This window comes from Danio aesculapii, chromosome 17 (genome assembly GCF_903798145.1).
Source record: "Danio aesculapii chromosome 17, fDanAes4.1, whole genome shotgun sequence".
NCBI classification, from domain to species: Eukaryota; Metazoa; Chordata; class Actinopteri; order Cypriniformes; family Danionidae; genus Danio; species Danio aesculapii.
The window spans coordinates 24,901,484-24,915,541 of NC_079451.1; the positions used below are offsets into that span (position 1 = coordinate 24,901,484).

The 14,058-nt window shown below is 39.8% G+C and overlaps 1 protein-coding gene across 1 annotated transcript in view; it reads right to left on the reverse strand.

The window, feature by feature from the left end:
- Positions 1 to 1,911: 1,911 nt before the first annotated feature.
- pacrg (PARK2 co-regulated) overlaps positions 1,912 to 14,058 on the reverse strand; it is a 188,411-nt gene continuing 176,264 nt past the window's right edge. Inside the window, exon 5 of the mRNA XM_056477502.1 lies at positions 1,912 to 2,503. Within this exon, the coding sequence (XP_056333477.1) occupies positions 2,343 to 2,503 (161 nt within the window). The 3' untranslated portion in view covers positions 1,912 to 2,342. The remainder of the gene's footprint in view (positions 2,504 to 14,058) is intronic.

Consider the following 14,058-nt stretch of genomic DNA (forward strand, 5'->3'; position numbering starts at 1 on the left):
TCTGTGAGAAATACTACAGTAAGAACTTTCCCAATGATTACTTGATGTATTTGTTGTGGAGTTAATTCAAGCCTTTCTGCAACAATGAGTCACACACAATGTCGTTACAATGTTCACGCACATACACACAGCAGACACACACACATGCACAGCGCACACGTTTAAGTTTTCACTGTTTTTGCACACAAATATGACAGGATACATGTTAATATCCACTGCTATATGGATATCCATTATGTTGATGTACAAAATAAACCCGATTTAACGCCCACAAACCAGGATTGAAGCATCTTCTTTTATAATTGTACTGACATGCGGCTGTGGTGATAAAGATGATGAAATCGCTGTAATTCATTACAAACATGCAATGTTTTAAAAGAAGTTTTAAACTAGTAAAACACATTCTTGATCACATTTGATCTTTTAATCCCAGTTGCTTTGCGCATGTCCTGTCTTGTTGATATTATATGGGTTACTAGGGAGACATGTTAATACGCGGCTGTCAATCAATTTGGTGGGCGGGGAAACCGCACTCCTAAGTCACGTTGCGGTGGCCCTCAAAATGAGAGGGATATCGATCCTATTTTAACGACAGGAAATAAAAAAAAAAGAGACTTATTGTCTTTATATCACCCCAATATGACTGTGGACACACTATGCCTACACACAGTTCAGGTTTGTTGCGGACGTAATTGAAGAGCATGAGTGGGGGGTCGTTGGCATGGCGTTGGATGGCAGAGGGGTGCTGTGGACGAAAGTGAAGAGGGTTAAGAAGTCGCGAAAGAAAGTGAAAGTGAACAACGGATGGGGGAGGAGGGTGGTTGAGAGAGGGGATCAGTAAAATGAGGTGCTGGCACAAATTAAGCCTTGGGAAACACACTCATTCACACATATTCAAACACTACGGACAGTTTAGTTTATTTAATGCACCTACTGAATAGCGCATGTCTTTTGACTGTGAGGGAAACCAGGACACCCAGAGGAAACCCACAGCAACATAGGGAGAACATCCAAACTCCACCCAGAAATGCCAACTGAATCAGCTGGGACTCGAACCAGTGACCTTCTTGCTGTGAGGTGACAGTGCTAACCACTGAGCCACCGTGATGTCCAACCTTCCTTTTTGACCACAATAAATAAAAATGTGTTCTTATTTTGACCAATTGTAATTTTCTGCAAAAATTACAATATTTTACAGGGGCACCAATGAGTGTCCCTCACATCAAATTGCCTCTAACAAATAAAATTAGACAATAAATACAAATAATTCAGCTAAATTGTTCTTGTAGGTCCAACACTTCTGGTCTGACACCTAGACGCCAGAGCAGCTTTAGACTGGCAATTTTGGTATGTGAAACAGTATAATAGGGTGCCAAATAGTCTAGAGAAGGCCTTGAGACACACACTCACACATGTACACCCTCTTTATGGGGACTTCCCATAGATTTTTATATTACGCAGACAGTATATTTAACCACCCGACACCATCCCTACTCCTAAACCCAACTCTCACAGAAAACATGGGAGGAAGAAAACATGGAAGAACATGCAATCACCACCCAGAATGCCAACAGAATCAGCCAGGACTCGAACCAGAGACCTTATTGTTGTGAGGCGACAGTGCTAACCACTGAGCCACCGTGCTGCCCAACCTTCCTTTTTGACCACAATAAATAAAAATGTGTTCTTATTTTGACCAATTGTCATTTTCTACAAAAAAATCCGATATTTTATTTAAAACTTGAGGGAAAATGTTATCAGACCTTTATAGAATAAGACGAATATTATCATTTTACTCAAACACTTACCAAAATCCAGTATATCAAGAGAATTTCCAAGTGGTGCCTTATTATATTTTAGCATAATACATGTTATTATAGTAGAGATTTGAAGACAACGACAATAACGACAACTAAAACAGTTCTCAAACTGATAGTAATTCTTCAAGATCTCCATCATGATGAGGTGAAAAATAACCATTTACTTGGGTTGTACTGTTTCCTGTATCTGTAGCCAGCTTGGACTAGATGTGCGCATTTTGTTCTGCATTTCTCTTTAAGATAATTCCTCACCCACTGAAAATGAAATGCAGGTTAGTTTCAACCGAGAGATTTATTGACCCCTGAGCTCCTCATTTCTGTTTATCTTCACAGGAAGCTGTGTGTTTGCATGTGTGTGTCTGTGTTCTGATAGAGATAGACGTGGAGCACAAAATCATTGCATCTACATTATGACTTTAATAAAGTCAGAAATAAGAAGTGTAACATAAGATGGGTGTGTTTACATGTTTGTATAAGTGTGAGTGTGTGTGTGTGTGTTTGCGAGAGAGTTCTCTGGTCTTTCTAGTTGAGAAGGCAGGACTCGTAGGTGGGAACCATGTATTTGATGTTGATGAAGGCGTCTTCACCCCCGTAGCGTTCAAATACTTCCAGCGTCTCCTGGATCAGGTCTCCAATATTCTCCCTCTTTTGCTGGCTGTAGTCAATACCATCACCTGAGTTTTCTGCACACAACACACACACATTGAGCATATTAGTATATTTTATGATAGTGGTGTATGTTTGTAAATATTAAAGGTCTGGAAAGACTCAAAGATGGAAGTGTGTGATTAATGAAGTTATTGTCTACTAAAAACAAAAAAGAAATTTGGAATTGCCTCAATAGGTTCTCAGTAATTGTAGTCTTTCTTCTTGCATAAACCTACATGGGATTTTAACATGATTTTAATGCACATTTGCAAAAATCTTTCTGCATACCCTTTCAAACAACGAGGAGCCAGGATCAAACTCATAAGATCATTTTTGTGGACACAAATAAACGTGAATTAAATTTAAATGAGGTAAAATACCATCAATGAGACTGTATCAAAGTGTTAAGGAAGCCTCTCGAGCTGAAATATAGAAATTGCAATATGCACTCACCGGCCACTTTATTAGGTACACCATACTAGTATAGGGTTTGAGCACCTTTTGCCTTCAGAACTGCCTTAATCCTTCATGGCATAGATTCAACAAGCTACTGGAAATATTCCCCAGAGATTTTGGTCCATTTTGACATGATAGCATCACGCAGTTGCTGCAGATTTGTTGGCTGCACATCCGTGACGCGAATCTCACGTTCCACCACATCCCAAAAGAGCTCTATTGGATTGAGCTCTGGTGACTGTGGGGATCATTTGAGTACAGTGAACTCATTGTCATGTTTAAGAAAACAGTCTAAGATGATTTGCGCTTTATGACACGGCGTGTTATTCTGCTGGAAGTAGCCATCAGAAGATGTGAACACTGTGGTCAAAAAGGGATGGACATGGTCAACAACAATACTCAGGTAGGCTGTTGGTACTAATGGGCCCAAAGTGTGCCAAGAAAATATCCCCCACACCATTACACCACCACTACCACCAGCCTGATCTGTTGATACAAGACAGACTGAATGCATGCTTTCACAGTGTTGACGCCAAATTCTGACTCTACCATCTGAATGTCACAGCATAAATCGAGTCTTATCAGACCAGGCAACATTTTTCCAATCTATTATTGTCCAATTTTGGTGAGACTGTGTGAATTGTAGCCTCAGCTTCCTGATCCTGGCTAACAAGAGTGGCACCCAGTGTGGTCCTCTGCCGCTGTAGCTCCTCAAAGTTCGACGTGTTGTGCATTCAGAGATGCTCTTCTGCATACCTCTGTCGTTTGAGTTACTGTTGCCTTTCTATCAGCTGGAACCAGTCTGGCCATTCTCCTCTGAACTCTGGCTTTCTCTGTAAACCCTACAGATGGTTGTGCATGAATCGAAGTCGATCAGCAGATTCTGAAATACTCAGACAAGCCCGTCTGACACCAACAACCATGCCATCTTCAAATGCACTGAGTTTCTGCCATGTGATCGGCTGATTAGAAATTTCCATTAATGGGCAGTTGGGCAGGTGTATCTAATAAAGTGGCCAGTGGATGTATGTTCCATTTGTGACAATGCAGCATTTGAGACTGTAAGAGCACGTTTAAGTTTAAGTTTATGAGCATTTGTAATGAATGTAAATATATTGAAAAAAAAATTACCACTGAAAATACTCCTAAAAGATCATACTATGGTACTTTCAAAGTTAAAAAGCCCTAATAAAATGCATAAAGACCATGACACACCAACGTAACATTAAAAACAATGCTATTGTTGATTAAAGCTATCAAACACACAGTGATACCCTGACATTGACATCCAGTGGGTAGATGTGTAACTGTAGCTATGCAAACTAGGTAGTTGGCCAGGGCACCACCACCTGCAGGGGCACCAATGAGTGTCCCTCACATCAAATGTTATCTAACAGTTAAGATTAGACAATAAATACAAATAATTCCACAAAAATTGTTGTTGTAAGTCTAACACTTCTGGTCTGATATGCCAGAGCAGCCTTTGGATTGGCGATTCTGGTATGGGAAGCAGTATAATAGGGTGCCAAAAAGTTAGGAGAAGGCATTAAGACACATACTCACTCACACTTGTACACCTCCCCTCTTCATGGGAACTTCCTATAGATTTTCATACTGTGCAGGCTGTATATTCAACCACCTGACACCATCCCTACTCCTAAACCCAACTCTCACAGAAAACATTCTGCACTTTTACTTTTTTAAGTTTCATTCTGTATGATTTATGAGCCATTTTCCTCATGGGGACCAAAAAAGTCCCCACAATGTGAAACTTTACTGGTATTGCTGTACTTTGGAACATTTTTGGTACCCACAATGTGATGAATACATGCACACACACGCACGCACGCACGCACACACACACACACACACACACACACACACACACACACACACACACACAAGCACACACAAAATGATCTCCTGAAGGAGAAGCTCTGATGACGTTTAAATCCGTTGCACAGGAGTGTGTGTACACGTCTCGAATAATTCATCAGAAGAAGGAATGTGTGTGTGTTTGTCGGTGTTCTTGTGCACATCTCTGCCACTCTCTGACATGACATTAGAGAAACCCATCAATCACTGGGTAACCTATAAGCACACACAGAAATCAATACGTTCACATCGTCACACATACACACAGGCTCCTCATAAACCCACAAGCTACCAACCAAACAAACTTCCTTCTGAGGTCACAGGCCCAATTACACCTGCACAGAAGCCTGAACACACACACACACACACACACGCACCTCTCCGTCTCTTCTTCCTGCTCATTAAAAGGAAAGAATGACAGACGGATGAAAAGAGAACAGTTAAGTAGGGAGTCTCTGCCTTCTAGCAGGTGTGAGTGTGTGTTGTCTGTCTAAACCTGTGTAACTGAATGTCTTCATCTCCTCTTCTCATCCTCTGACTGGAGGATTGTTTCCATGCTCTCCATACATGGACCCCACACTCAGGTCTCAAAACCCACAGAAAGTCAATAAAATATACAAAGAAATTCTTGTGGTGTGCAAATATGCTCATTTGTACACAAACAGTTGATTTTAAGCAGCTTGGTGGCCATGTTAGTTATGCCCCCGGGCAGCAGTTTGCTTGTGCAGCTTTTATCAACTTGAATAGGATAAAATGAAAATCAACACACCCATGTGAAACTGAACCAACTTATATATATATATATATATATATATATATATATATATATATAGCGCTTTATGACATGGCGCGTTATCCTGCTGGAAGTAGCCATCAAAAGATGGGTACACTGCTGTCATAAAGGTATGTACATGGTCAGGACCAATAAGTTGGCACGATGCTCAGTAGGTACTAATAGGCCCAAAGTGTGCCAAGAACATATCCCCCACACCATTATACCACCCCCACCAGCCTGAAACGTTGATACAAGACAGGATGGATTTATGCTTTCATGCTGTTGATGCCAAATTCTGACCCTACCATCCGAATGTTGCAGCAGAAATCGAGACTCATCAGACCAGACAGCATTTTTCCAATGATCTATTATCCAATTTTAATGAGCCTGTGCAAATTGTAGTATCAGTTACCCGTTCTTAGCTGACAGGAGTGGCACCTGGTATGGTCTTTTGCTGCTGTAGCCCATCCACCTCAAGGTTCGATGTGTTGTGCGTTCAGAAATGCTCTTCTGCATACCTCAGTTGTAACAAGTGATTACTGGAGTTACTGTTGTCTTTCTATCAGCTCGAACCAGGCATTCTCCTCTGGCCTCTGGTATCCACTGGATATTTTTTTTTTTCAAACCATTTTCTGTAAACCCTAGAGATGTTATGCTTGAAAATCCCAGTAGATCAGCAGATTCTGAAATACTCTGAAATACCAGCCTGTCTTGCACCAACAACCATGCCACGTTCAAAGTCACTTAAATCACCTTTCTTCCCCATTCTGATGCTCAGTTTGAACTGCAGCAGGTCGTCTTGACCATGTCTACATGCCTAAATGCATTGAGGTGCTGCCATGTGATTGGCTGATTAGAAATTTGCGTTAACGAGCAGTTGAACAGGTGTACCTAATAAAGTGGCTGATGAGTATATATAAACACTATGTTTTTTACACACTTGTTAAATTGCACAAATTGTTAAAGTCTCATCTGACATAATAGTAACAGTTTGATTGCGTTAGAAGAAGAATGACTAGACAAAACCATGAATGATGTTTTGAGTACTACAACGCTAGTAACTATATAAAATTACAGTTACATTCATGCTAAAATGCCTTTTATTTCTCACTGTTGATGATTAGGCAATGTTGGGTCAATGTATTTTGCATTCACCTGCCATGCTGAAAACACAGGTTCAAATCTCCCTCTGATACATTTAGCCCTTATTTAGGTTCAAAAACAACACGCGACATATAGCCCACAGTCAGTGCAAACCTCTCATCTGTATCTTTAATCTTCACCAGCAAATGTAACCTCTTGTTAGAAAGTAATTCAGTCATTCCGAGTTCATAATAGTACAAAAGGTGATGATAATAGTTAACATGGCAGTTTGTTCATGTTTGAAGTTGCTAAAAGAATCGTTTGTTTTTGTAGGCTTCTCCTATGTTTTTCGCGATTCACTCTCGCGTTTGTCAGTTTCTCAAAGGATCTCAGAAGCACTTCAATAATCACCCACACGTTATTATCATAAGCTCAAAAAGTTTGTTATTTCAAATTCAGAAGCGCGTCGAGCGATCGTGATCTCTCTGGAGAAAGTGAAACCGCTCGTGCTTTAGACAGCCTTGTAAACAACAACAGGACAACAAGTTTATCTTCTTGGCTTTGTGGCTGTTTATCAAGACGATAACAAGTTTTGTTTGAGCTCGAGTCAACCACGGCTCGTTATCATGTATATATTGTAACGATGTACTGTCTCGGCTGTGTATTTAAAAATGGTGCTTCCTTTGTTTTCATTAACCTGGTTTGTACACACGCTAGTGATGTTTGTCTGTAAACCAATAGCATTTAGCTTTGCATCTAGCTCCGCCTTTTGGTACACTTCTGTTGTGCTAGGTACCCTTTCAAAAGGGTATGCAAAAAGTGGTACGGTACAGTGGAAACAAACATAAAAGCATACCGACCCGAACCGTACCTTACCACTCAATGGAAACAGGCCAGGAATGAGGCCTGTAGAAACAAAAGAGTTACACTCTTTTCTACACTACAAATTTGTAGCTAAAAGGTCCATATTAATACCTCTAGGGTACATATTAGTACCTAAAAAGTAAAAAAGTGTTCCTCTAAAAATGTTTAGGTACTAATATATACTTTTAAGTTACCAATATGTGCCCTTTAAGTACAAATGTCTACCTTTTAAAAAGGTACCACCCCAGTGATAGCTCACAGACCTTTATTTCTGAAAGTGTAGGATTAAATAAAAATCATTTGAAGCATCAGGAATGTTTTTTAAAGAGTAGTTTTTAGTTATAGACAGGTATGTTGCATCAAAAATAAACAATGTGAAGCTGCATGTGGTCCTGTTGCCTATAGAAACCCTTCAAAGTCAGCCAGGATTTAAAAATACATGCAATTGATCACCTTACACAGATCCTCAATTCTAAGGTGTGACGATTGTCTATTGTGGATCCATTCTGCCATGTCCCATAGGCCGCACGTATCCTGCGGAAACATGCTCAAATGGTTCAGCTCACGGGCCACACCAGAAAAAGCTGCCAATCACACTGGAGGCACTGCTTCATACACACATCAGCACGGCCCTCAAACACAAGAAAATAAAATCAACTCTTTCCGTTAATCCTGCCTTCAGGCTACCTTTGCTTTCTCTCTCTCTCTCTTTCACTCAGCATCTTTGTCAATCTATTTTCACCACTGCAAGCGGAGTGAGAGGGAAAGTAGGGGGTTAGAATGAGAGTCTGAGGAGGAAAAATCCGCACCAGAGGCTTTTAAAGAAAATAGGTATATGGAGAATGCTTTGAAGAGGTAGGAGAGCTTCATTTGCCATCTGTGCATGAACTGCACCGATATGCTTCTGTTTGGAATCATGTGGATTGCAGGCTGCGATCTATAGGGTTCAGGGAGAGTGTGAAGTTCAAGCAGGATGGAGGACTCAGCATCTTTCTGAAACCGTGATCACACCCATAACCCCCTGGGATAGAGATTCCAGAGGAAAACAAACAAACATCAAACAAATAAATACACCTATTTCTGTATTAGACATTAATATTATTCTATAAAAATGTGGTCTCAGGCTAAAATACACATCCAACAGGCCTTGATACACACCATTGACAACAAAGAATGAGTGTGAATGAAAGCAGACTGTGTTGTTTCCTCGTCACATACATCTGAATTAAATAGTTGATAAAAGTTGCACTTAAACAGAGCAAATACTACAAGGTATGACATGTTTTCCAACCAATTTATCATGTCACTTTCCGGAAAAGCAATCCATCGCAGCATTTAGAAAAACAGATCTCCTACCTGGAGTAAGACACAGCCAATAAAAATCTATATTTATGTATCTCCATTGGTACAGTGTTGCATTATATCAGGGGCGTAGCAACCGGGGGTGACGGGGGGATACGTCCCCCTCTCTTTTAGAGACAGACCATTTAGAAACAGGTGATTAATAATTATATGAGGGGGCGCTGTCGCGCGAGCACGATGCAGACGTGTTTATAGTGAGCTCCTCACAGGTGACATTTCATTTAAATAATAATCAGACCTAGAAGTTAATTTCAAACTTTCTTTTGCTTTAATACGACTTATACATACATTCGGACTGTAAATTTGTGGATATCGTGTGTGGAATGGCTGCTCCTGGCAATAAACGAGGTGGCAAAGATACGCGAGCTAACACAGCTAACATTAGCTCGGCTGACTCACGAGGTACTCACGAGGGAGAATCCCTTTCAGCTGAAATGTTTAAACAATCGCTGGAGTCTATGAAAAACGACATTTGTATAAAAATTGAAAGTGCGATCAGCAGTCTGCAATCTGATATCAACGGAGTGAAGGAAGAGTTGACTTCAGCTGTTGCCACAATTCAACAATCGCTTGGCTCACAGGAGGAGCGGCTGAGAGCTGTCGAGGATTCAGCGACAGCAACGAGCAATTCTCTAACGTACCTTGAAACTACCGTGGCTAAACTCCAGACTGAGGTTACGGCTCTGTCTTTAAAGTGTGAAGATCTTGAAAGCAGATCAAGGAGGAATAACATCAGACTGATCGGAATTAGCGAGGGAGAAGAAGGCAACCGTCCAACGGAGTTCGTTTCAAACTTTCTCTGCGACCTGTTGAACATGGAGGAGAAGCCGTTGCTTGATCGAGCTCACAGGTCACTTCAACCAAAGCCCAAACCTGGTCAACCACCCAGGCCCTTCATCATTAGAATCCACTTTTTCCATATTCGTGAACAGATTCTTCAAATGGCGCGTCAAGAAGGAAGGCTGACATACAAGGGAAAGCCCGTCTTTCTCTTTCCTGACCTCACGGCTAACGAGGCTAGGAAAAGAGCGGCTTTCGGAGAAGTGCGCAAATTCATACGGAACGTTGAAGGGGCTCGATTTGGCTTTCGTCATCCCGCCAGATTTCGAATTACCTTGCCGGGTAATACAGAGCAGCTGTTTACGGATCCTAACAAAGCGATGGAATATGTGAAAAACACCCTTGCAGCTGACGTGAGTGGAACAAAGACCAGTGTTCTGCCTGAATAACTGAAAATCATTCGTCGGCTACCTTTTGAGGTGACTGTCCATTCTGGATTTTCTTGCAAGGTACTTTATCTTTGGAATAATCTGGATTGATTGCGTTTTACTTGGACCAGTCCATTATTGTTCTATTATTATTTCACTCTCTGAAAATCAGTCTGAGAACTCTGCATCTGACTGTTTATTAGCCTAACAGCTAGATTTAAAATCTTTTGATGTTGCCATAATTTAAAGCACTATCTGGACACATACTGCACATTGTGGTCTGCGTGCTAATTTTTTTTTCTCACCTGAGGACGCGCTTGTCTGAGTTTATTTTCACTAGCGCATTCTAGACGACAAGTTCATCGTCCGTGTTTTTTGTCTCATGGGGTTTTGTATACACCTGGTTAAGGGAGGTGTTGAAGTGGGTGGGGGATATCAACGTGTTGTAGTTCAGAATTTTGTTTTATTTTATTCTATTATTTTTTTCTCCTGTTTTTTTTATGTTGTGGCTACTTATATTTTACACAATCCATTCTGCCTGCTAAGCCTTAAAATATCTCTATATATTTTCAGTAATTTATCTAAAAAGTATATCAATAAGTAAAATCATAAATTTTGTAAGCTGGAATGTGAAAGGACTTGGTCGTCCCACTAAGCTTAACAAAGTGATCAATCACTTGGATAATTTGCAAGCTAAAATAGTCTTCTTACAGGAAACACATCTCAATGTTTCTGACCACACCAAGTTACGTAGAAAATGGGTCTCACAATCTTTTCATTCCTTATTTACCAGTAGAGCAAGGGGAGTGGCTATTCTTATTCATAAAGATATTCCTTTTAATACATCAGATGTGCTGGCTGACCGTAATGGTAGATATATCATTGTCTCTGGGTCACTTTTTAATACTCCGGTTGTACTGGCTAATATCTACGCACCAAACTTTGATGATGATAATTTTTTTATTAAATTCCTCTCCCTCTTACCAAATTTACATTCAAGATATCTGATTATTGGGGGAGATTTCAACCTCTGTTTGAATCCTCAACTTGACAAAGCATCTTTAAGGGGAACAGCTCTCTCAAAGTCAGCAAAAATTATAAATTCCTTTCTTAATGATTATGCAGTTACAGATGTCTGGCGATTCTTGAATCCACATACACGTGGTTATTCCTTCTTCTCTCATGCTCATCAGAGTTTTTCTCGGATTGACTACTTTTTAATTGACAACAAACTTTTACCGTGTGTTCAACATTGCGCTTACAATGCAATAGTCATCTCGGATCATTCTCCTCTCACATTAGGACTTAAATTTGAGTGTAGAAATGTTCAGCGTCCACTTTGGAGGCTAAATGTTCGTCTATTAACCACTGAGGATTTTGTCCAGATTATTTCCTCCCAAATAGACTTTTTTGTCCAGGTTAATGCTTCCCCAGACATTACACATAGCACACTTTGGGATACACTTAAAGCCTATATTAGAGGTCAAATTATATCTTATGTGTCATTTGAAAGGAATAAATATAAAAAATCCATTGCGGATCTGACAGATCAAATCTCCCAGTTAGAAAATCAATATGTAAATAGACCTTCTCCAAACATACTTAAAGAATATCTCCTCTTAAAAGCTGATTTTGACACACTTTCTACTGTTACAACAGAGGAGATGCTAATAAAATCAAGACATGCTTATTACGAGTATGGGGATAAGGCACATAGGCTTTTAGCTCACCAGCTTCGACAGTCCTCTGCCTCCCATATAATCTCTTCTATTAAAGCAAATGATATCCTACTGTCAGATCACTGTGAAATCAATAACGCATTTTTGGAATTTTATCGGTTATTGTATTCTTCTGAACAAACTTCTAATCAGGTGGACTTTCATAATTTTTTCCAAGATCTTTCAGTACCTCGCATTAGTTCTGCAGATATGAAATTTCTGGACAGCCCTATTTCTTTAGATGAAGTTCACAATGCTATATCAGCAATGCAAAGTGGTAAAAGTCCTGGACCAGATGGCCTACCAGCTGAATTTTTAAAGACATTTTCTGGACAACTAGCTCCTCTTTTACTAAATATGTACAAAGAATCATTTGATCTAACTTGTCTTCCTCAGACTTTGCGAGAAGCTTCAATTTCTTTAATTTTGAAAAAGGACAAAGACCCTCAGTTATGCAGTTCATATCGACCAATATCACTTTTAAATGCTGATGTAAAAATTTTAGCCAAAATTCTTGCTCTACGATTAGAAACTATTCTTCCTAAAATTATTTCTTCTGACCAAACTGGCTTTGTTAAAAACAGATTTTCATTCTTCAATGTCAGGCGATTATTTAATGTCATTTATCATCCTATGTCTTCATCTGTACCTGAAGTCTTGATTTCACTTGACGCAGAGAAGGCTTTTGATAGAGTGGAGTGGGATTATTTAATTCATGCTCTTAAGAGTTTTGGCTTTGGAGATAATTTTATATCTTGGGTCAGTTTATTGTACAAAGCCCCACTTGCCTCTGTTCGTACCAATAACGTTTCTTCTGCATATTTTCAGATTAATCGAGGCACAAGGCAGGGCTGCCCTCTCTCGCCTTTATTATTTGCAGTTGCAATAGAGCCTTTGGCCATTGCATTGCGTCAAAATACAAATATAGCTGGTATAATAAGAGGGGGACAAGAGCATAAAGTGTCTCTATATGCAGACGATTTGTTGCTTTACGTTTCTGATCCATCTAAATCCTTACCTCATATTCTCAAAACGTTTGATGTGTTTGGCAGGCTATCTGGCTATAAATTAAATTTACAGAAAAGTGAAATATTTCCCATCAATAATGCTGCCCGTGAGTTCTCCTTTACATCTTTCCCATTCAAGATATCAAATTCATTTATATACCTCGGCATACGTTTATCTAACGCTTACTTTAAGCTCTTCGCTGAAAACTTTATCTCCCTATTGGAGCGAGTTGAACAAGAGTTAAAGCGTTGGACCTCTCTTCCATTATCAGTCGCAGGTCGAATAAACTCTATTAAAATGAATGTGCTACCTAAGTTCATCTATTTATTTCAATGTGTTCCAGTGTTTATTCCCAATTCCTTTTTTCGTAGGCTGGACAGTGCTCTCACTTCATTTATATGGAATGGTAAACCTGCTAGAATGCGTAAAAGTCTTTTGCAACATCATAAATCTATAGGTGGAATGTCTTTACCTAGTTTTAGATGTTACTACTGGGCTTCAAATATTCGTCCTATACTTCACTGGCTTTACGAAGATCCTGGGGCTGATGCTTTATCATGGATAGCCATCGAGTCTACCTCATGCTTGCCCTCTTCCCTAGCAGCCTTAGTTTATGCTCCTCTTTCCTTCCCTTATGACAAATTTACCAAAAATTTGCTGGTAAGATCCACACTTAAAATTTGGAAACAAATTAGACGTCATTTTGGTTGGCAAACCATATCTCCAAAATCTCCCATTCATTCTAATCCGGTTTTTAGTCCATCAATAATTGATAAATCATTTGCTTCCTGGCAAACTAGAGGTGTTAAGGAAATAAATGACTTATACCATGAGGGAATTTTCTCTTCATTTCAGCAGTTTCGTGAAAAGTTTAATATTCCAAATAACAACTTTTTCCGCTATCTCCAAATCCGTGATTTTGTGCGTAAAATGTTCCCTCATTTTCCGGCATCGCCTCCTTGCTCCTCATTTGATAATTTACTGGAGAAGCCGACAATTTGGAAAGGGGTTATATCATCACTCTACTATAAAATTATGGCACCAACTGATACATCCCATTCCCAAATAAAATCTGTGTGGGAAGACGATCTGGGAATCACAATTTCAGATGAGGATTGGGAATCAGTCTTATACAGAATTCACAAGTCCTCTGTCTGTGCAAGACATGGATTTCTGCAGTGCAAAATTGTGCATCGTGTACACTGGACAAACCTAAAGCTCTCAAAGCACTTTCAGCACAT